Below are 24,136 nucleotides of genomic sequence, written 5' to 3'. Positions count from 1 at the left end.
TTTGCAGCAGCCTCAGAAAGTTCGGAAACTCTTGGAAGGACCCAGGTGGACTGGCCAGCTCTGCCACGGCAGGGACAGAGGGTGTCTGCTCATCATGGCTATTGTCACTGCTGTCATTTGGCCTCTTCACACCATTCCACAATTCAGGATGAGAATTTTCAGGCCATCCTGGATGTCTGGTCCCAGCCGGAGAAGACTAAGGCAAGGTTTGCTCGTGTGCGCAAAGGAGAGGGATGAGGGGGACAGAGCCAGGGTTTACTAATTCCAGAAATACTCCAGGAGCTCCCCACCTGACAACTGCACCTCTGACAGCAAGAGTGGGATGTTTTGAAATCTCACACCTTGTAAATAGGAGAAGCATAACCCAATCATAAAAATGTAAAGTATTAATTAATAGTATAACTTCAGTTTGTATTCCAGCTCCGACATAATGAACCTGCCAATTTTGATTGCAAAGTGAAAACTCATCTCTTTATTTTGGACAAATAGGGTTAAGCTTCTTAAGCAATTCTTTGTTGTTTTGACTTCAACAATTTATGCAAATGAGATGTTAATTAGGGTAATTGTAACTTAAATTATGCTTGTGTAAACCTCTCCATTGGTAGGAAAGTGTGGGAATCCAGACAACTGGTATTTAAAGCAGCTGTACTAACTCACTTCTGAAAGCAAAGCATACCAAGATCACTTTCATGTCTTTACAATTTGTTTTTATGAGGTGATAACATTTTTACAAATACCATCATTTTTGCTTTTTTATATTGTAAGTGACAGTCTGACATTTTACAACTGGCTTATTGAAAACAAGAATTGAGCACTCTCGCTGTAACGGACATTAACTGCTCAATAGAGATTCACATGCTAATGAGGTGAGAGGGGCTCCAGAAAGTTTTGATAAATGCGACACACACTCTAACTAGCAGTGAATGTGAGTTGACAAAGAACATCTACACCAGGGTTCAATAAAATGTAACCCTTTAAATTAATCATACTGGCAGTATTTAATAGAATGCACAACAATCTCTTTTCTGATGGCTATAAAGCAGAAGAAATGCAAAGTCTCGACAAATGAAAGTTCCCACATTTCCCTCTTCACACTGCTACTTCCATTCGAACTCCGACAATTGGTAAAAAAAGGTAGTTACTGTAAATAACAAAGTAGGAGGTTTAATTGTTTCCTTCTTTTAAAGCAGGATGCTTTTCTTCACATTTATTTGTCTGGATTCTATTGAGCAAATACGCCGACTCGAAAGATTGATCATAAAAAGCATCACCGGTTGCGCTCGGAAGGAAGTTTAAGGATACCGTCGGAAGGAAGTTTAAGGATACCGTACAGCAAAGAGAGGCTTAAATGACCAGCTTTATGCTGGGCCTTTTTTCAGCCGAACTTGGCAATTTTTTTTTCCTTTCACTAAATATAGCTCGAAGGAAAATACGCCACAGCAGTTAATCAGAAGCAGAAAGCAAAGTTCAGAGGCTTCGTTCACACCGAACTCCCCAGACTTTGCTGAGATTTGCTCCAGCGAGAGGCAAAGCTGGAACTTGAGCGCCAGCATCCAAGCAGAGGAGGTGGAAAATTTTTCATCCCAGTTGTCTTACGAGTTTATTTTTTATTTTTCTGTCCTGCCAGTCCTGACCCAATGACACCGACCATTACACGTGAGCTTGCAAGATCTAAGGAAATAAAACTATTAGAAGGCCGATTGCCTCCACACATTACACTAAGGCGTTATTTCTTCCTAAAGTGACAATCCTTAATACCCTTTTTGGGTTTAGCCTGTTTTAATCTTGGCAGGAAGTGTAAATCTGTGCGCTCAGCAGCATCACAGCCTTGCTGGCTGTCAAAATTTTGCCTCCGCCAATGCTTGAGAGGTATTCTTGTCATTTCACTGGGGTAGGAGACTTCTCTGTCTGACATACAAGATCTCCCCAAGTAGTACAACTTGCCAAAATGCCGGCACACATACCCAGCTCACTGCCTTTCGTTTTGGTAACTCAGACTTGCTCTCTCAGCATCTGCTGGAGGACTCTATGGAACACAAGGAAGGAGAGAAAACGAAAATATCCACGAACGAACCCAGAAAAAAGCCCTCCACCCATCCTGCTGTTGCCTTCGGACTCTATGAGCTCACTCCAGCACATGCTGAAGTGCTCGGCAGCGAGAGCTCGGGCCCTGAGCCTGCGTATCCCAACACGTGGCCGTGCTCCCCGAGAGGCGTCGGGGCTGCCCGGCTGCACTCCGCGCAGAAATGGTGAGCCTGGAAAAGCGAGCGAGCGGAGGAAGGCGTGCTGCAGCTCCGGAATGGCCATTTAGCCAAATTGCATACCTGTGCTGTGTCAGCTATATGGTAGATTCATCTCATTCCATTGGTCTAATGGATAGCAATTGAATTTAATTAGCAAAACTACTTTGACTTAGTCTCATACTGTGCTGAATGTAATGAAATCTTTCTCCTCTCTCTCTCTCCCCCCCCTCTTTTTTTTTCCCCCTCAAATAAAGAATGTCCTTAACTGCATTCCACCGTTAGAATATTAAAAGCTATATATGTTACTCTTAAAGACAGAGTACAGCCATCCCCTTTCACAGGCTTTAGATTTAGTTATTGTATTACATAACATAAAATAATTAAAAAGATACTTCGATAGTTACACACAGTATAAATTCAATTACCGCGATGTCTCCATTAAAAGCACTTTTATAGTATGAATAAAATGCAAATCCTCTTTAGAGATCGATACCAGAAACATAATTCTATGCTTCATCCTGAGAAGGAAGTTAGCCTTAATAAATCATCCTCTTAGATTAAAAAAAAACGTTTCAAAGATTTGTATTTGAAGGCAGTTCTCTAAAGCAGACATCCTGGTCTTATTTCTGCTGGACTCATTTTTTAGCAGTGAGGTTCACGGGCTGCACCTCCTGCTTCCATAGAGCCCCTGCCGAAGAGAAGAAAAGCCCCGGCCACACTCACTGGCGCCGCGGCTCTGCCGGGATTTATAGAAACGCCCCGGATCCGGCCGCAAGAACTTTGCAGCAACTTGTCCCCCCCTAAAATAAAAGTAAAGCAATTCCTCCAGATGAGTTTGGAGGGAATGTTCCTACCAAGCCTAACTTTTGCCTGGCTGGGCACAGCGAGACAAGTTCCTATGATTGATTATCGTGGTATCTCTGGATCTCTGACTTTGAACCATAACCTTTTTTGCACACAATGACAGTTGGGACCTACCATTTGCCATCTGTAGAGATGGTGGGGGAGAAAAGGACTTAGCTTACATTAATCAACCAATTAAGAAGAGACTTAAACAAAACACTAAAGCATAATAAAAACCTGACTGCTTAATAGCTTTCTACTCTTAATAGTTGCCTTCCTGTAGTCTGCTGATGGGAGTAGCATCACTCTGCCCTGGCTCTCGTTGGGACAGGGTTCTGACTCTGGGGCTGGGCTCTACCTGATCTCGAATGGAGCTGAGGGTCCTCTGTGCTGGGCAAGACCAAGACCCCTACAGCAAAAGAAAAATAAAAACCAGAAAAGTTTGGAAACACAAGTTGTAAATCACAGCCACACAATGTAGCTGGGCTCTCCTGTTACTGCGACTATTAGAGAATTACTTTAGCGAGTGCAAAATTAGTAACTAACCAAAGACACAAATCACTGCTTCAGGAAGAATTAACCTTTTCTTTCAAAGCTTGGGGCAGGGGTCCCTAGGGTCCCCAGATATTTTGTTACTACCCTCCCCTCATGGCTGGCAGTACATCCCGAAGGAGAGACTGAAATAGCAGCTGAATAACAGAGAGTGGACTCTACACTTGGCTGCTCCGATGAGGCTCTGAATGGAGGAGGTCCAGAATCCAGTCCCAACAGCTCAGAGCCTAATTCTGCTCTCAGGGATGGTGAGCTAAACCACTCTTGTGCAAGATGGAGGAGAAATCTGGCTTTCTGTCGGGGGGTTAAGCAGACACCTTGTGCAGTACATGCTCTGCACTGCGGCAAAGACGGAGAGAGACCTCCACATTTTTTGTTTGCATCTGCAGCTGATGAAGTTGCAAGGCCAAGACTAATAAACTTGGGCCAGTATCACCAAGAGGCATCACAGCAGCATCTTGAACATCTGCTTGTTTCTGTTGCCTCTGGGTACCCACTAGTGCAGCTCTTAGGAGACCTCTTGGATCCTCTACTTAGTGAAGCTCTAGGAGACCACGCGTTCACACTGATAAAAAATAACACATTTATTGGAAGGAATCATCTCTAAACCCAGGCATTTCATACATGCCTGTGTATTTCTAAATCATCCCTTCACTGTGTCCTGCAAATGTACCAGAGTGTGTTCCTGGTAAGAGATGAAGTGTATTTACGTCAAGGTGTACAAAAAACCCTTAAATGACTCAAGATGCAAGCAGCCAAGAAAACGTACAGTGTTACTGCAATGAACATGTTTTTGTGATATTTAATAACTGAAATTTGGAACAAATTTGCAGAGGTTGGCCAAGATGGTCTCTTCATCCTCGCGCTTTACGTCTCTTTGTCTATTGTTCTTTTTAATATATTGCATCTGTAAAAAAAATTTGCAACCTACTTTATACAATTACTACACTGAAGTCCCAAGCAATCTATCAAGTTGTCATACATTTTCTTCACATTAAACCTTTTTAAAATCTTTCCTTTTTCCTAAGTTTCGAGAAAATGCAGAAGAATATTGGCTTGGCCCGAAAGGCAGCACAGTGAAACATGTCGTTCATCAAATCTGGTAACAAGAGGAGTTTGTGATACTGTGTCAGGAGAAGAAATAATCCCCAAAGTGGCATGTTGAAGTTTCGGAAGGTTTGTAAATCAAAAAAATTCAGACCATCAATAAACTTGTAATCAACGAAAAAAATTGGAAGAATTCCCTGTGAGCTGGTTCTGGTTACGGAGGTTTGGTGAACTCCTTTTTTGCGGCACTTCAAGCCACCCAGGACAGGGATCTGAGGTTGCCGCTGGTCTGTGTCCCCTGAGGGAGGGACAATGACATGGCCGGGGCTCATGGGGTGGCCGGACACCCGTCTGGGTCATGGAAAAGCACAGCATTACCAAAGACTATTTATTATTAAGGAAAATGCTTTCATCTGTTGATGGCACCCAGAAACAATGAGCAGGAACACAAAGCAACGGGTGGGTGAGAGGGAAGGCGAAGGGAAACCGGGAATTATTTCAGCTGGAAACTGGATGAAATGCTGGGAGGAGGGGGATTATTGTGCCCATTAGTTTAAAAACTCCCCATGCTGAGGTTTGCAGCATTACAGTGACCATCTCTACAGAAGCGTGCAGAAATACACAGATATTGCCTTAATGTCCATCAGCCCCTGATAAATGAGCTCCATAAGGGATCGGAAAAGTTCTAAGGATGGGAAGATGATGACCCCTCTCCTGTGAACTACAGGGAAAAAAATTTTCTCCAACTCTTCCTCTATCCCTCTTCCTTTTATTGCCTACTCCGAAAGAGAGTCCTTGCATCCCCCGGGAGCCTCAGCAACTCCCAGATACCACGGCTGGGCATTCATCACTGGGTGCCACCACCTTTGAGAATGTAAGATAATATAAAATAAAGGAAAAATATCAAGAGCTTTGCCTTCCGTGGTTTTAAAATGCCAAAACCTCCGTCCCTGGACCCAGCTCACGCGCCAATCCCACTTCTTGCAAAACAAAGAAATCTGTTTAGGCTCCAGGAAATCCCATGTGTTACCGTACTAATTTGAGCCCAACTGCATTTGTGGTATTGTCAGGTCTTTAGGACGATCCCATGCCCATTCCCAATGTAGGAAAAACCCGTGTGCTTAATTATCTTCTTTAATAATTCCATGGTATGTGATTTATTAAACAGGCTCCTTATTTGTAAACAAAATCTGAGGCACAAATGTGCGGCAATAGTCGCACTTCCTGGCGAAATAAGAGGCAGACAAAGAGCCCTAATGATGCACCAAAAATGCTCACCAAAAGTGTACTCTTTAAAAAGATCACCAATTTAATGCTTTTTGTATTTCATTTATCAGCCATGTAGTCATCATTCCCCTCCCTACCACCATCTGTACACACTTTCCCAATAGACCATCACAGCTGTCCCGTTTCTCACACAAACAGTACCTTTTATATGCTTCCCAACTGTTTTTAATAACTGTTCTGTGCACAGCACTGTACTTCCTTTGTTTTCTTTTTTTCCCCCCTTTTTTAAAAAAATACGAAAAAGAGATATAAGCCAAACAAACAGGTCATCGTCACAATCAGTGGAGGAAGGCAATTAAAATGTTAAAAGCCTCCATGGCCACTGACCCGTCCTCGAGCCGTGCCAGCAGCCCCAGCACAGAGCTGGAAAGTTCCCTGGAGAAGTTGCTAAGGTAGACGACACTTGTTCAAGAAAACCATGTACACGAGCAACACTGTCTGAGAAATCCCTCAGCGTTTTTAATGAGGAAATATTATTAATATTAAATACTGCTTCTGCAACCAGGGAAAGTTTTTCGAGGCTTTCAAAGTCCATTTATCAGCTCCAAGGCATCGCTTGCCTTGTATTTTGGAAGCATGTGGACAGAAGCGTCCCATTTTCTTTTCGAACTGACTCATTTCACTCGTTCCAAATGCCCTGTGTGTATCCTGACTTTGCATCATGGGCGCTGCTGCCTTCCCTTCGGCCACCCCTGGAACTGCTGGAGCCCCAAACAAACTGGGATGAACTGCACAAACTCAGGATGAAGGCACAGTGCAGCCAAGGTAACTCAGCCCCAAGCCTGGGCAAACAAAGCCGCTTGCAAAGGGCAAAACTGGGAAGAGATCCAGCCAGGAATGTGGAAAAAAGCAACAATTCTTTAGCGATCCATCTCATGGAAACCCACCCTACCAACAGGACACTCAGGAATGAAACTCTGTATTTGTTTTTGTCCAGGGCCATGTTCACAGCAAACTTCAGCAGGCTGCAAGGAGAAACGAGCACACCAACAGTCCCTGCCTCTGCACCATACAGGACCACAGCAGGTTAACCCAGCTCTGGGATGGGACGGGGACACTGCTCATACCATCTTCATCCCACAGACAGACAGCTTCACACCCTGGGGCTGCTCCCTGTGAGAGACACCTCACCTTTCTAGGGGAGAGTTTATTACTAAAGACCACGCACATGGAAAACAACTGGTCCGCTCAGTTCTCACCGTGATTTTGCCCTCCAGCTTTTGACTGTAAAAGAAACAATGTCCACGTTTAAAGCGGAAGTTGAACACATTATTTTGCCTAAATCACGCTTATATATCGAGGTTAAAAAGAACAGACACCATGAAGATGCACTTCTGAGACACAGGTGTGCACCCCCAAACAGCACCGAGCTCCACTGCTGGGTGTTTGTAACTGCATCTGCCTGGGAAGAATCTAAATCAGAACTGTTGAAGGTGATGTTCTTCTCTAAGAAAAAGAAATAAAAAAGATCTTGACCAGAAAAATCCCACTCTTAACTGATTGCTGTGTGTTTGTCCCAACTTTTCCAAAAACACCCAACCTCTGCCCGCTGCAAGGATTCGGCTGCTACCGAGCCTGGTGCTGCCCCAGCCAGGCAAACTGGTTGTGGAAGTTTTCACATAAAATTATGCAGGATTTACTTTTTAGATAAGCAACAACTACTTTTCCCTTTTTGACACAAAACCCGAACGTAAATAGGTTTGTTGGCTATTTTTAATGAAGTCCTTGCGGCGTCAGGAAAAGTCCTCATCACCACACAATAAAAGCATTGCAGTGGCTATCCTCCCTAAAAGCATCCCAACAATAGCTGGGCTTGAGAAAAGCATCCCAGTACAAAGAATTCATTCTTCTGATTTACTTGAAACTACTTGGCCTAAGAAAAAAAAACAAAAACAACCAAACCTGTATTGAATTTACATTTTACCCTGTTTCCAGTATCACTCGGGGATTTGGCCATTTTTTTTCTATATCAAATTAAAACCTAATTAGATAAAAAGATCGGACAAATTTCAAATGAATACCCTTAGGATGAAATCTGATTGACAATGTATTTTTGCTTTAAAATCTTTCAACTGAGTGTCTATATTGACAATAAATGACCAACTTTCTAATTTGTCTTCTGATACCCTTACAGGAGTGCATCCCTGTTTGCTCAGCATATTACAAGGTATTTTAAACACAAAAATGGTGATTTAACCAGACGTGATGTTTATTACAAAGCTCAGGCAGCTCATTATCTGTCCCTCACGCACAAGATTAAAGTGGTAGGTGCAGAAAAACACAGAAAGAGGCTGTCCCAACACTTTTCATTTAGTTCTTCACCCCTTGTTTCTCCTGAAGCCTCCGGCAAACTGTGCACAGAGCCTGGATTCGCCCCAAAAACTTTCCCCTTGCCAGGGGCTTTCCGGAGTTTAGCTCTAAGGAGATGTTTCCCTATGAAATACTCCTCACAAGTTTGTAAATGCATTTTGCACCTAACAATGATCACACATGGTCGTTTTCCTGGGCTGAAGAGCACTCCAGCTTTCCCATTGTGTGCTACTTATAATGACGGAATCGTTTGGGTTGGAAAAAAAATCTTTAAGAACGCCGAGTCCAACTGTACTGAAAGCGGGGTGACAGTGGCTGGGATGAGCAGAGAGATGTACAGCACAGAGGACAGTGCAGAACAGGTTTAAACTTTGTTGAGATACTGATGCTATGGGCGTATCAGGGATATGACAAAGGGATTAAAGCAAGGAGCAGAAACAACGCTGGCTATCTCTCTGTGGCCCGGGCTTGGTAACGTGGTGGCAGTTCTGTAGGGTATGCTGTCACCTGCAGCTCTCACGGGTGAATGCCATGCTGGTTTAACCCCTGTGGAAGGTGTGTTCCACCCCTCTGTGCCACCATCCTGCTCCCCACAGTCACAGCAAGAGCTGGGGATGGACACAACCTCCCCATGCACCACATGAGCGAGACGGGCAGTAGAAACCCACTGAACAGTCCCCCCAGGTAACACCAAGGGCTTCCCACCACACCCTGAGGGCGTCCTGCTGGAGGAAACCTCAGTGATACACCCTTCTGTGATGCTTTTTTACCACCTTTTTACATCATCAAAAAATCCAGAGCACCAGCAAGTTTCCTCTCATTAACCAAACAACCACCAGGTACTGCACTCACACAACCCTCTCCAGCATGGCCAGTTCACCTGGCCAAATAACCCCACTTTGGACACCTACCAACCCCATGATCATTTTGTGCTTCACTACAGATATATCTCACCCCAAAACATGAACATGCTGAAACATCCAATCATGTTCTGGCACGCATGCCAAAAAAAAAAGCCCATGGCAACAAAGACGACAGCTTGCCAATGGCAGCTGCTGCACGCACACACAAAATTAAACTATATTCTTCTGAAAAGGGATATTATTATGGCATTTTTTTCCCCTCACCCTCACCCATTCCCTCCCAAAATAAAGGGGGAAATATCAACACGTTTCAAACATTAGGAGAGATGGATTTAAAAAAGAAAAAACAAAAGAGGCATGGGATGGAGAATTCAGAATTTAATAGGAAATCCAGTTGGGATTGGGGCTGAATGCAAGGAGCCGCCCTGAAATATTGGCTCACCTATGGGAGTTGTACGGCACGAGCAAGTAAAACATAATTTAGGAGGCCAGAGGATGCTGAATTGCCTCAAGTTTGGTCAAGCCATCCCTTGGTTACAACACAAATCTGCAAACACACTTGTGTGCATTAAAGGACATCTGATGACACCCAGCCCTGCTTCCTTCCCCACAGCGTGGACCTGCCGAGTGCCTCCCGAGCTGCGATGCAATGCACAAGAGAGCCGTCTCCTCACTGTGAAGATAAATGTCATATTGGACCTCTGACATCATGTGTTCTCCAAGTAATTATTTTTGATATCGTAAGAGTTGTACAGGGTGCACAATAAAATTAAAAAGTAGAAAGCAAGGTTAATAAGATTATCGTGTTGGTATAATAGGTAATGCATTTTGCAGTATATCCTTAAATCTGCCCTCTCCAAGCATAATTAAATAACTGTGATTTATATTTTAAAGGAACGCAGACATGCCGTGTATCCTCCTACCCACATATGTTAATTACTTTAAGCCCCTAAAAATCACACAGTTGTTTGCAGCTTTTTAATCCTCATGTGTAAATAACCCGACTCAGGTCCAAGTTATGAACAATAAAGTCCAGGAAACTTTCAGAAGAGCTTGTCATTAAACCTGTCTTGATTTTATCTCGCTGATCTAACAGCACTGATGTGTGCCGAAACCCGCAGGAAGGAGGAACAACTCCCCGGGGCCTTCGTGCCGGCCCCGGCCGTGACACCAGGACAGCACTCGGACTGGGAGGGCGGATATCAATGGAGAGGAGATCAACACCCTTCAGGAGGAGTCGATGGATGTACAAGCCCAGGATAGCCCACCTGGGTCTCGCCGTGGGTCTGGCTGCGCCATGGTGGCGCCGGGATCGTGGGTGACGTGAGCCCACACGCTCCGCTCTAGGCCGAACTCAACCGCGCCGCTCTCCATTTTGACTCGCACGTGAGAGCCTGGCACACAAAATGGAGGCCCTCGTGTGTTTCACAGGCAGCGGCTCCGAATCCAGCCCAAATCCACTCGCTCGACGCGCCACATCCCGCTCCTGCATCCCGAGCCACGATGGTGCCACACACAGGGCTGAGCTCAGCTGCCTCACATCCACCCCTGGGGTAGAGACATGGGGCAAAGGTAGCTAGAAACACTTGATATATATAAAAATACTCTGTTTTCTCTTTAAAATTAATTACACTAAGATGATGGGTTCGTCCAGGCACTGCCCTTGCAACTGGGGAGAAAAATGCTGCAAGCCCCAAAAGAACTTGCTGGGATAAAACTGCCCCACACATCCGAGGCATCACGACCCAGGCGCCGATATCAGTCACAGTTTTTGGTGGCTCACACAATGCAGGCAACAATTAACAATAACCAGAGACGTGGTTGTACCACATGAATGGGAAAACCAAAGCGATTAAAATGAATTTTATTCCACCGACAAGGCTTATCTACCACAAGCCCTCATTGGCGTAAGGAAATGTCCGGGTCGGCTGCTGTTAGGAGACTAAAATAATTTCCCCTGAATTTACAGCCTGTAATTTAATCATCAGCTCCAGCCCTTGTCTGTGAGGAAAGGAGCAGGGGCAGAGCCAGATCCATGGCTCCCAGTGAGGATACCCCAAATTCATTCTGCTGGGGACAGTTCCCGAGGCCTGGAGGGTCCCACATGTGTAGAAAAGAGCAGGCTTTTAGGGAGAGGTCGAGGGGTTTTGGAGCAGTAGGTTGGGGTTTGTTTGCTGCTTGTAAAAACCTCGCCAGTGCCTGAACCAGAAGCATTAGGGGGAGGAGGAGGAGGAGCTGTGAAGAAGCTCAAGGCACAGAAAGCGAGGGATGCCCTTTCCTTTACATCCAAATGGAGAGAAAATACATAACTGTAATAATAAATAGCGGGGTTTATGGACAATTAGGATTCCGCTGTCTCTTTGAAGGGTTTGAAAAGCTGACACGATGTTTTGGGTTCTCCAGATTCAGCTTTGAGGCCTCAACCAAGAGAAACATTCAGCCCCGCTGTGTACAGCAGTGACCACAACAAAGATTGTGGTTTCTCCCACACTCGCCTTAAATAGATCTAAATTAATGCTATTCATCATTGGGTGGAAAAGAAGGGAAATATAAAAGTGCAGTTGCTTGTAGAAAAGCCAGAAGCACTGGGCAACTTTCTTACCACTCACAGGCTTCTCCTACTCCTGCACCTCGAAGCAAGGAGGCACGGAAATAACACACCCTTATACTGTCCAAACCCATCACCTAGAAAACATCCTGGGCATATGAAATACGCCTTTATCCCGTGTTTATTTGTTGTTGCTGTTGTTGTTGTTGTTGGAGAAAGGGAAAAGCTAAACCACATGACTGAACTCCTGCCAGGGGTTCGTGATAGAGCAGGCCGTCCCGAGTGCCGCACCAGTTAGTATCTGAATTATCACGGATACTCACCGGCTCAGTTACACCCGCACAGGGAGAGCAGTTGTCCCACCTAAATCCTGCTTCTGTCAGCTCCCACCCTGCTCGTGGCTGCAGCAAGCAGCCAGTCCCGCTCCCCAAAGAGGAGATCATCCAAAGATGGGGATATCTCTCTGTGCCACACAGGGTGTGTAGGTCGCCGTGTCTCATGCGTGCCCATGATAGGTGGATGCATGAAATTTGGGGTGTCGGGGAGCTGTGGCTGTCCTCTCCTCACCTCTCCCAACTAAGATAGAGACCCAGGCTCCCACCACTGGCTTTTTATGGGTACTTTTTGTAAGGCTAAAACAACACAAAATCTGCCTCCTCCTTTTATTCCTTGAGGGCAGAAATACTGTGAGATGTCTTAGTGTCACTTTTTTCTTTAAAGCTACAGATGTCTCACTTTGGCAAAAAAATAATGGAGCAGAAAAATAACTCTATCAGCCCACAAACATTAAAATCTCAGCTGAAGGTTGATCTGTTCAGGTTCTCCTGGGCATGCACTGGGAGCCCTGTACAGGGAACACATGTGAGATACCTGCTGCAAAGCTGCCTGAAGTGGTGTTTTGGTAAAAGTAAATGCAATCTGTCTGCAGAAAAAAACTTTAAGGACGGTTTTAGATACACAGTGGAACAGCCATGAGCTGGAAGTAGGTTTTTCAAAGCATTATAGGTGGAGGGAATGTCATGGATGCTTTAAAAGTCTTCAGATAGGCGTAAAAATGACACATACGTTACGCATTATCTCCACAGAACAAACACCATTTGAAATGTCCCCCTTTTTAACTACCATTATGATCTGTCTAAAGAGCATTTTGGTTAAAACTTGGGAGGAAAGGAGAAGAAAAAAATAAAAAGCCCACTGATCTTACACCTGCTCTTTAGCAGTGGGAAGTAGGTTCTCAATCTGTTAACATGACCATCTGGCCAATCTGCATATCACGGCTATCTGGATTACCGTACGATGGAATGACAATAACGTAGCCAAAACAAAAGTAAAATGCATCAAAAACTAACAGGAGTGCGAGCCCTTTTGATTTCAAATTAAATAATAAATGTGGTATCAGAGCAGAGCGAGAAAGTCAGCTAAATAATTAAGAATGAGCCTTCGCTCCGGCATAATTAAGTAAACAATATGGTGTGTGTTTCTGTATGAGCCAGCAATAGTTTCCACCGTTGAACGCTCCACTTTTGCAGAGCAGCGATCAGGAGTTGAAGGCGCTGCGACAGCTCTTTCGGTGACGTACGGTATTGTCAGGACACCTCTGCCACCCCTGCGACACCCGGCCCAGCTGTGGCTATTAACAGGATTAATGCAGCAGCAATCAATACCAATTGTCCTAAAAGATTACGGCGCAAAGCCTCGGGTACCTCTCAGACCCCCCAAAACCTCCATGGGTGTGGGGGCTTCTGCACAAATCCATCTTTGGGTTATTCCCATCGATGCCTCTTTATGGTGGTCCAAGAAGAATATTTTAAGTCTGTCGACGGGAACATAAAATGGGTCGAGCTTAAAGTTCAAGGTCATGTGCTATATACCACTGCCCAGCAATTAGCCACAGAGCACATCCAGAAGTTAAGCAAATTTTCAGTCACAGAAAAAAGGCTGAGTTCCGGCTGCCTTCGAGTCTAAACGTGAACAGAGAAACGAGCTTGCGTAAATAAAACCTAGCCCCAGATTTTTTCTTAAATTTGGGATCTTTGAATGTCCTTCTGAAAGATTAAAAGATTTTTCTCCGCCACAAAGACATCGCGAGCTTAATTCTCGCCTGAAGCGCGTAACGATGGCTGGCCAAAAAAATAAACCGGGCATTGCAGCATCGCCTCCTGGCCCACCATCCCGCTTCGGCCACTGGAGAAGTCTCTAAAAACTGTGACCTCTCAGAAAATTTAACTACTTCTATTGCGAATCTATTCTCCAATCTGACCACATTAGCAGGAGGAACTCCAAAGCAGTAAAAAACTCCAGAAAGTTCTCGGTTGAGTGCCTACTAATGAACAAAGGTTAACTTTATCTAAAAGGTCAAATGCCTGGTGGCTAAGGTTGTGACCTTAACAACTTAAATTGTGACCTTGCCACGTGCCTAGTATATTGTAGATTCTGATACAGATCATCTGGTAGAGGACCGGTCATAAATTAGCTTTACTGTTCGACTCCCACAAAGAAAACGGTTTGCCACAATGGTTTCCAACTTGTCATTTGATACAAGAGCAGAATAAGTGAAAACTAAAAAGCAAACCCAAGTTCAGGGTACGAAAATGCCGCCTGCTTTTAGTTAAGCAGATTAGAAACTGCAAACTGAGACCAATACTCTAGATTTCAATACATTTTTTGGTCAACCTCTAATTCACAAAGCACCGATCTTCCTTCCCTATTTTTTTTTTTCTAATTTCTTTTTTTTATCCTTTTAATGAAAATGACATGTAGTTTGCCTATTTGCATATTTTTGTTTTCTCTTTCTAGCCAGTTCTTAAAGAGAATAATTGATTTCAGTAGCTTTGTAAGAAGCACTATTTAAATCTGTGCACATGTGTTCCCTTACAGATGATAGTGCCTACTGAAGGAAAAGCGTGGATTCAAAGCAATAATTATCCTACATGTTTAGAAGGAAAGGGACATCTTGCTGCCGAAGTCATCTCGAATAAGGGCATCTTGGAACAGAATACTCCCCTCAAGAAAAGAAGACGAAAAGTGGGGGGGAAAAAAAAAACCCACAAGAAAAAGAGAAGCGAGCACTATGGGTGAAAAGGTCACAATGGTTTTGGCACGTATCTTCAAGCACGTTTCGGAGTCTGTGCCTCCTGCCAATACTGGCAACTTCTCAAAACTTTTAAGGAGGTAAAAACATTGTTTAGTGTTTACAAATCTTCTGTACTATAGCAGATGCTTGTCAAATCCGCTATATGTAAGTTGACCAGCCTACCTAATATTTGCGCTGGCGACTTCCTCCTTATAAATACGCGGTCCATACATTTGGCGAGCGAGGTTTGATGGAGTTGGAGACAAAGGACCCTTAATATTTTTTTCTTTTGTAATTTTCCTGTTGCGCACCCGGCACAAGCTGCCATTACTGCGGGTCTGCGGGAACCAATGGCTGTCAACTTGGCCAATGTTCAGGTGTAACAAAGACTGCTGGGATACATCGGAGGGGGGAAAAAAACGGGAAAAAAGGGGGAAAGAAAAAGAGGCAGCTCTACACAAGGCTTTCGGTACACCTCTGTGAAGCCATATAGACAGCGACCACGCTGTGCCACCTCCCAAAAATCATCTTGTACCCCTCCCCGCTGAGGTTTAGCAGGGATATGCCAGCACACGCTCCTGCGCCGAGAGCACAATGCGATGCGTGCAATCAGCAAACAACGGCGCGGCGCGCTCTGCACGGGCGCGTGGCTGCTCGCACAAATCCCCAAATCTAACCCCCAAAACCGCGCCGAGGCCTCGCGCCGAGATTCCACGGCAAACACCGAACCAAAGGACAATCAGTGCGATCGCTGCCTGTTGATGATGAAGGCAGGAATAAATAACAGTTCGCTAATCAAGGCTACTGTTTGCCACCGGCGAGCTGATAAGATGGCATATCCCTAATCGCAATATTGAACTTTCATAACGTCTATTGCCCAACTGTTATAACAGGGAGAGATCCCTTGAAGCTCCCTGAAATACTCCCACCCCTGCGTTTGGTCCTTTTCTCCTCATCCTACATTTCTGTGACCCTACATGCAAACTAAGCCAAGACCGTTGGTTCCTATCAACGATTTGTGCGCTCCACGGAGGGCCTGGGAAATAAAATATGGATCAGTATTTACCAGCACCACGCTATATATAAATCTAAATAATAAAAACCTGAGTGCTGTAGATGAGTAAATAGACATTTATAGCTTCTATTTGGATATCAAAGCATTTCAAATTTACAACCACACTCCAACATGCGGAGGAGGAAACTGAGGCAGACAAAAGGGATGTGAGTCCATGGTCCCCTAAGGGCTGGTGATGGAACGGGAGGTGACCTGAAATGCCCCAGCCCCAGGCTCCCTTCAGTTAGCCATTTATCCATATTGCTTCCTTCACGGTGGCCATAATAAAGCGGAGAGTAAATAAATAATTTTCCTCAGTATTTGCCTACTTCCCTTTCACCATAAACGTGCAGTATGATTTACCACCTCACACCAAAGTGCAAAGTAAATGTTACAGCTTATCTGTAGGAAATACCATGAGGATACTCGAAAGTTATTTCCGAACAGGGATCATATCTGTAAAATCCCAGCGGCGACATTGACTAACACAACAATCATGGCAGGGACTCACTGCAGAAAAGCTTTGGGGAAACCAAAACTTTCTGCAAGACCCTCTGAAAGAAGTTGGCATGGGAAATGCAGGCTCCCTGGGCTGTAATTTGCTTGGTTTTCTTACCGATAAATATTTACACAGAAGTGGTTTCTACTAATACGATTCCTCTCCCCCCTGCTCCTCTGTTCTTCCAGCCTGTCCAGCTCCTCAGCTCACAAGTCTGGGGGACCCACACATCCCATACGTGAAACTCAGGGCCTCGCACTTCACACACGCACATTTTTCTGCACTACAATCACTCAGGAGAACTACAGTAGCATATTAGTTTATGCCAGTCGACATACTACACATCCTCTGAGCACACCGAGTCATGCTGCAGGCAGAGCGTACTTTGTGTTGAAGTCTGGGATCCCAAGATTTTCATCACACGTTAATCAGCTCCTCCTCACAAGCACAGTATTGTCAAATCAGGAATTTTTTTCAAGACTTGCTTAGCTTTTAGGTGTATAAATTGTGGTATTTTAGGGGGTTTAAATGTGTCCTTTTCCCCCCAGGATTACCCAAGGGACTGTCTTATCCTTTCCCTCCAATCCTGCAGGATTTACGTTCCCCATCTCATCCCTGCAGGGTGAGGATACCTGGTACTCCTAACCCACAGGCCTCAGGCATCTCTAGCCCTCCTGGACAACTTTGTGCTTAACATATGCAAACTTTATTAAAAAAAAAAAAATTAAATTAAAATCTATCTGCTTTCCCCCAAAATTAGGATAAAGGAAGCCGTGTACGGCTGCGAGCCCTCCTAGGACAACATTTAGGATAACACCTGTGAAGGATACTCAAAATGCTGTTAACCACGGAAAACAAGAGTCACTTTTATGTGACTACACCTTAAAAACCCCATTAAAAAAAAAAAAAAAAAAAAAAAAAGTGAGGGGGGGAGTTTTGGCACCCTCCTCATCACCCCAGAAGAGTGAAAACCGGCACCCCCAGCTCCCTCCCCGGCTCATGCAGCCGCCACTGGGGCACGGCACCCGGCACGGAGATAACCGAAAAGTTGGAGAAGGTGGTAGAGAAAGGCACTTACCTGCTGCGTGCACAAAGTATGCCAAATATAAATCGAGTTCCTTAACAGAAACTCCTATATGGTGGGGCTGTACGCACAGCCCGGGGTTAGAGCACTGTGGGGACTTTACAAGGCGCTCGCCATCAGTACTTTCGAGCGGAATACCTTTAAATAAAATCACCATAACAAGGTCCAACCTCCAGACCTTATCTGCCTGGCGAAGGCAGTCAATTCTTCTCATCTTGCCCTTCTGGTCTGGATTGGAAAGAACGCAACACGGAGGCTTTTTTCCTGTGACTGTGAGAACAAAATCCTCCCGAAATTCAGGCCTGATATCTTTCCGGAGCTTTGCCAGAAGTCTGGATGCCCATTTTTGCTTTACCTCGGGTTTTTCACTTAGCAGTTCGTCCTTCACGGCTCTCTCTTCCTCTTTTGACATGCGTTTTTCATGTTTTTTGAAGTATTTTCTTTTTCGGGCTTGCAGGTTGAACCACGTGTACGCAAACGCTCGGACGTGAGGCAGAAGTGCTTCGATGAAGGGATGAAATTCATCCTGAAAAAAGTTACAGAGAAGGGTTGATGTCACCGAAACCATCAACAAAGAGCCTTCAAAAAATGGGGCTTTAGCGGGATGGTGAGAATTAGGAGGGTGCTGATAAATTTTAAGGGCTGTGGGACCCCTCGCTGGTGGACCCCGAACCCGCCACCGCCGCATCCCCGCTTTCCTTTCGCGCCGACCCGAAACCTCCGCTCCCGCCCCCCAAAAACAGGGTCCAACTTCAACCAAGCGCCCAGATGGAGATGGTGCAACGCTGGCACCCTTTCCCCAGTCCCCAAACCTTAAAAAATAAAAAAAAAAAATTTTAAAAAAAAAAGGGCAGAATGAGTTAAAAGCCAAAAACTCCTTTGCAAGTCCACTTGCGGAGCGCGTATCTCCCTTTGCTCTCTCCCTGACCCCGCTGCTTGCGGTGTAGCCAGCGTTTGCCCGCCAATTTGGCAAATCCTAAACATTTGGATGCCAATCAATGTTTGTATGGGGAAGTCTAAAGTATAGTAAAACTTTCCCTAAGATATATTTGGAAATAGCAGCCGGCAGAATAGTAAAATGCCACTATAGCTGTATATACAATTACAATGAAGGGTGGTTTTCACTCTGGTTCCTAAACAGTGAAGGGAGCGAGAAGCACCGTGATCAATTTATCCCGCAAGCACAATCATAACTAATATTAAAATCCTAGAAAAAGCAAGCCTTGCAATTTATCTTTTTTTTTTTAATATTTTTGTTTGTATTTAGTCAAAAAGAAAAAAAACCCAAAACTCGCTATTTGGGTATACTACTGAAAGTCAAACTGTAAGCCTTCCCATAAAATTAAAAAAAAAAAAAAAAATCAAAAAAAAACAGGAAAAATTGAAAAACGCAGTAACAGTAAACTGTAGCACAACTTGTGCAAATACACAAAGAATTATTAATTGCATCAGATTTTCAGGTATTTAAAAAGAAATGCCCTACTCGGAAAGTTAGTTTGGCCATCCAGAGACACTGCTCGCTTTGTGTAACGAGGAGTTAAAGATCACCCCTCTCCTTTGGCACAAAAATAATTGCAATTAAAATTATGCTGACGCTAAAAAAAGGCGAGAAAGACCCTTGATTTTTTTTTTTAATAATTATATATATATATATAGGTATGTATTTTTTTCTCACTAAGTATTACATAAATCAGCCAAAGGGATCAAAACATATTATAATATACTGGGGCCATGCTTCTTGTTTTTTTCCCCTGAATAAATGAATGACCCAACTCCAGGCTGCACGTAAAAACGTATCCAGCCTGTGGGGCCTGATCCAGTGCTGCGTGCTGGGGACGTCCCTGCTTCCAGTTCCTCCTTTTCTCAGGATTGGGCCCTCCAGGAGGGAAAAATAAAGTAATTTGTGTAACGTTTTCCCCAGCATGGGAAAAGCCACCCGCTGCTTACCCCTGTGCGAAGAAACATTGGGGATTTTTTCAGATTAACAAACTTTTTTTTTTTTAAATTATCCCATGGAGTACATTTTTTACCCAAATCATTGTGGGTCATGCAAATACGGGTATTAAAACAGACATCTTACTTCCTTTCAACACTTTATTTTAATTTGCATTGTTCTTTTCAGAAATTATGAAAAATTGAGAAATCAATAGTGGAAATATCTATCAGCAAAATCCTGTCGTAATTCAAGACCTTCTGCTGACTTCCCAAAAGCTTTCATTGCACTTATTCTGAGTGGCCTCAGAATTGTAGATACTTAAATCTTTAGGTAGCACCATTGCATTTATTTTATTTTAAACACAGATTGTTAGAAACTTTCCCTACAGCACAATACATTTCATTAGAGCAGAGCGGCAGCAATCTAAGTACTATAAGTGATTATTAAAATAAAAGCAGGTAAAATAAAATAAATCACTCCTGTGATTGGCACATTCCTCTCTTTTTTCTTTTCCCTCCTCTATGGGAAAAGATGATAGTTTCAAATTTCAATAAAGTTTAAAAAAAAAAAAAAAAAAAAAGATTGCTGCGAGTTTGTAGTCGGCAGATTCAAAAAGTGAGAGGAGGCACAATCCCAGCACATGGAGCTGCTCTCACCCACCAGAAACAGCTCTCACGGGGGGGGAGGCAGGGGGGGGAAAAGAAGAAAAATACAAAAACTACAGGTTTCTACAAGCTATTAAAAATAATAAACCCTCCCTCCTGATCCCTCCTGTCCTCCCCGTTCCCCACTCAGGGAGAGTCAAGGAAAAAAGGCCTTTTGTCAAGTGGAAGTTTATCTGCGAAGGTACACAGAGCAGAGAGGCTCGACAGCCCCACAGCGAGCCAGGGCAGCGCTTCCAGCCTTCCCACTTTCCAAACACGTCTTGGTACATCCTGAAATATTTTAACTTTTCTGCTTTAAGCAGCGCTTTGTCCTGCCTGATCTCATGTGCTTGGGACTTTTTTGGCTCGGCGCTGGATAACATCCAAGAGAGAGTTGCTTTAACCTGCACTAAAGCTGATCTCTACAATGTGAACCTGAAAGGGGAGGTAAAAACAATACCCAAAAAACCCCCTGCTTAAAAAAAACACTAAACCACTTTAAAGGGAGGGGGGGGGGGGGAAACCAAGATGCTTTTTGGTGCAAAGTCAGGGTCCGTGGCTGAAGTAAACGAGAAGCTCCGCTGCTTGGGCACGAGGTGTGCAGGTCCCTGTTACACCCTAACGTGTCTTTTCAAAATGGTGTATGAGGAGAAAAGGTTAACGACTCATAAACAGACCAACTTTCAAAGTGTCTTGGTAAACACACTGCTCCGGAAAATCGCACCGCTTCAATCTCGGCGCTGAGGTATTAGCAAAGTCCAAGTGGAAATAAAAGCAGCCAGGACTGATCAAACAGAATTGGGCTGGACGCGGGGACGGAGGGGGGGAGCAGCTTCTGCACAATACAATTTTTTATTTCAGTGGCGCTACAGCCCCCCCTCCCCAAAAATACCAAAAAGTTTTGGAAATGTGTCAGTGCAAGTGTGCTAACAGATGTGCAACTTGTCTGCAGCCTCGCTGCAAAATAGCAGGATTTTAAGGAATTGGTAGAAAAGGCGATGATCTTTCCCCTTCCACAAGTTAGCTTGAAGGGAAACTTTGAAAGTATTTCATAAAGCCGTTTGCTTTCCCCCCTCAGTGCTGGATGGGTTACCTAAAAATAAAAGACACCAGAAAGCTGGCAAAGCGATAATAAAAAGTTGGGATTTTCTTTATTGCACTCCTCTCCAAAGTTTAAGGATACAGCTCTTCCGAGAGCTGCCTGTTTCTAAGCAGCAGAGAAAATTTGGGCCGCACAGTTCTGTACTGTTTATCCCAAAATTCTCCTCTGCTCTTCAAAAAGGTGTTTAAAAAAAAACCCAAAAAAACAAAACCAAAAACAAAACAAAAACCCTAAGACAAAAGAACCCCAACCCAAAGGCGCTTGCGATAATGTAATCCTGCAAAGGAGGCTTTGAAACAATGTATTTCTGCAGATCTTTTTGAAATTAAGCCAGCTACAGAGACCCTTACTAATATTTTTACAATCCATTTGCTTGTAAATCTGAGGAGACGTGCATATGTTCCCCAACTATTTCCTAGCTCCTCAGCAGATATGTAAATGGAACGATGTTTGGATTTTTCCTGACAGATGACACAAAATGCTTGTGCCATTTTGGTTCCAGGGCTTGGAGAAATATGCTCAGAACCAGGATTTCTATTTGTTTTCCTTTTCTAACCCACTTCCAAGAGCTTCCCTTTAAATCTGAACCAAAACTTGACCAAAAAAAGAAAAAGAAAAAAAAAAAAAAGAAAAAGAAAATCCTTCCCGAAACTTGTATCAATAAAAGCTCCTAAAATGATAAAATAGGAAATTACTTGCAATAGCTCAGGACTCGCCCCCTTTTTCTATGGAAAAATGACAGAATCACCTAATTGATCCTTCGGAGGGAAGAGTTTGTCAGGAGGCCTCTAATCCTCCTATTACTTTTCCAAACGTGCAGCAAGAATGCGAGATTTTCCTAACGGAGTCAAAGCACATGCCTGGCTTTCTGCTTTTCTTTTGATAAATTTAAAAAAAAAAAAAAAAGAAAAAAAAAGCGGGGAGTGGAGGGGGACGGGGACACGGCACGACTGGGCCAGGGAGCAACCAGCCCGTGGATTTATTTTCTCTCCTTAATGTGCGACTGGGCCTACAGAACCCCAGGAGCCCCACGTGGAGATGCCAAGAGCGTCGGCGCTGCGGGCCCTGCACGGAGCGTCCGGGGGTCCCTGCTGCAGCCGCCGCGCTGACAAAAACCAGGTATTTCTCGGAGTTGAATTAAAGGCACAAACTTTGCCCAGGCACAGCCCGGAGTTGCTGCATCCCATCCTCGGCAAACTCCCGCTGCTCACATTTTCCTCCTGCCTTTTGAGCAAGTGTACGGTTTGGGAGTTTCGTGCCCCCGCCGGCCTGGTGTTTTCTCGCCAGCACCCCAAAATTTGGGGGAGACTGAGAAAGGACAGGGGACCGCACCGGGAGAAGGGGACAAAACTTTTGCAGCTCTTCGGGCTGCCTGGGAAGCTGCTGCCCCTCTCCCTGCAATTCCTTGCCTTTTTCTCTACGGAAAGAGCCCGGAGAGGCTTTCTCACCGGGAGAAAAAAAATATTCCAATTAAATTAATAAGAATAATGTAGTCAAAATCTCCTGCAGGAGGAAATAATCTGGGGTTTGAGTCCGCCACAAAGCATTTCCTCGTTAAACCATTATATCCTGCTAATTGAAGGGGTGTAATTCAGCGTCCTGCAGCAGCGCGCGGGGAAAAGGGGGGCCGGGGGCTCCGCGGCCGCGCAACCGGGGGGCACCGCGGAGCGACACCCCTCCCCTCCACTCCCCGCGCAGCCCCGTCCCGCCGCGAGCGGGGGGCGCAAAAGTTGCGCCGAGTACCGCGGGGGCCCGATCCGCGGGCGGGAGGGTGGCGGGGGGGCACACGCGACACACGCGGGACAAGTTTGCGGGTGTCCGTGTGGGGGGACACACGCACGGTCCCCCGGCTGGGGCGGCCTCCGCGGGTGCGGAGGGCGCTCTGCGCGGGGGCGGCTGCACCGCGCCGCACCGCGGGAGCGAGCCCAGGTGCGGGGGACGGTCCCTCTCTCCGTGCCCGGGGCGCTGGGAGGGGGGGGCGCGGAGCCGGCGGGGCCGCTCCCGCGGAGCCCCGAGCGCGGTGCCGGGGGGTGCGGGCCGCGCCGTGCCCGGGGCGGGGAGCGGCGCAGCGGCTCCGGCGCTGCCCCGGGGCCGCGGTGCGGGGCGGTGCGGGGCGCTCCAGCGCGGGCGGCGGCATCGGCGGCATCGATCGCGGATGACCAAGCACGGCGGGGCCGTGCGGGTCGTCCCGCAGCACCGCGCCCGCGCGGCCCCCCCCGTTAATTAAAGCATTAATAAGTAGGCGCCATTAGCCATGTGCCGACACAAATGGCCGTGCGGGAAGGGGGTGGAGGGGGGGGATGCGAGCGAAAGGCAGCAAAGTTAGTTTCGGCGAGCGGCGGAGGTGCCCCTTCCCCGGCGCGCACGGCCGCGCACCCCCGCAGCGCCGGCCCCACCGCGCCCCGGCGGCCGCTTACCTGGGTGAGACAGAGCGGAGAATACATGACTGCTGCGGGGGGCTGCGGTTTGGAGGTGTGCGTGTGCGGGGAGAGAGGGAGAGAGAGAGGGGGAGAGAGACAGAGGGAGAGGGAGAGAGAGGAGGGGAAAAAAGAGAGAGAGAGAGGAGAGGAGGGGGAGCCCCGAGCCTGCTTCTTGCTTTCACATTTCCAACTCTGCCAAACTGCAGCCAGCGCGGAGCCGCTCCATGAGCTGAACTTTAACCCCGCCTCGACTTTCCCGCACTACGCGCTCGGCATGCCTGCCCCGCGCGCCGTTAAAGGCATAGCGCTCGCTGCGCGCCCCTCCGCCGCCCCCGCTCCGCGCCCCTCCGCTCCGCTCCGCGCCCCTCCGCTCTGCGCCGCGCACCGCCCGCCCCGCGCCCCGCGCCGCCCGCCCGCGGGGGCGGGGAGGGGCGGGGAGGGGGCTGCGGCGCCGCCGCCTCCCTCCGCCCCGCCGCCCCGCAGCGCGGCCAGCCGCGGAGCCGAGAGGCGAGCGGGGCTCGGCTCAAAGTTTTCCTCTTTTTACAAGCTGGGGGGGGAGGTTGTGTATTTTTTCCTATCATAATTGTTATTTATTTATTTATTTATTTATTTAGCTCTTCCCGGGGGCTGC

The 24,136-nt window shown here is 46.1% G+C and overlaps 1 protein-coding gene across 11 annotated transcripts in view; it reads right to left on the bottom strand.

Annotated features, from left to right (window-relative positions):
- Nucleotides 1-23,852, bottom strand: part of NFIA (nuclear factor I A) — a 250,817-nt gene extending 226,965 nt beyond the window's left edge. For all 11 annotated transcript variants that reach the window (XM_066192925.1, XM_066192928.1, XM_066192926.1 and 8 more), the window contains exons 1-2: nucleotides 23,503-23,852; nucleotides 17,398-17,929 (exon numbers count right to left, since the gene is read on the bottom strand). In XM_066192925.1, the coding sequence (XP_066049022.1) occupies nucleotides 17,398-17,929; nucleotides 23,503-23,529 (559 nt within the window). In that variant the 5' untranslated portion in view covers nucleotides 23,530-23,852. The remainder of the gene's footprint in view (nucleotides 1-17,397; nucleotides 17,930-23,502) is intronic.
- Nucleotides 23,853-24,136: the final 284 nt, after the last annotated feature.

This window comes from Chamaea fasciata, unplaced genomic scaffold, assembly GCF_029207755.1.
Source record: "Chamaea fasciata isolate MVZ Bird 193981 ecotype frontalis unplaced genomic scaffold, bChaFas1.0.hap1 SCAF_10, whole genome shotgun sequence".
NCBI classification, from domain to species: Eukaryota; Metazoa; Chordata; class Aves; order Passeriformes; family Sylviidae; genus Chamaea; species Chamaea fasciata.
Note: the sequence above shows the minus strand (reverse complement) of the source record. Positions and strands in the feature narration are given on the sequence as shown.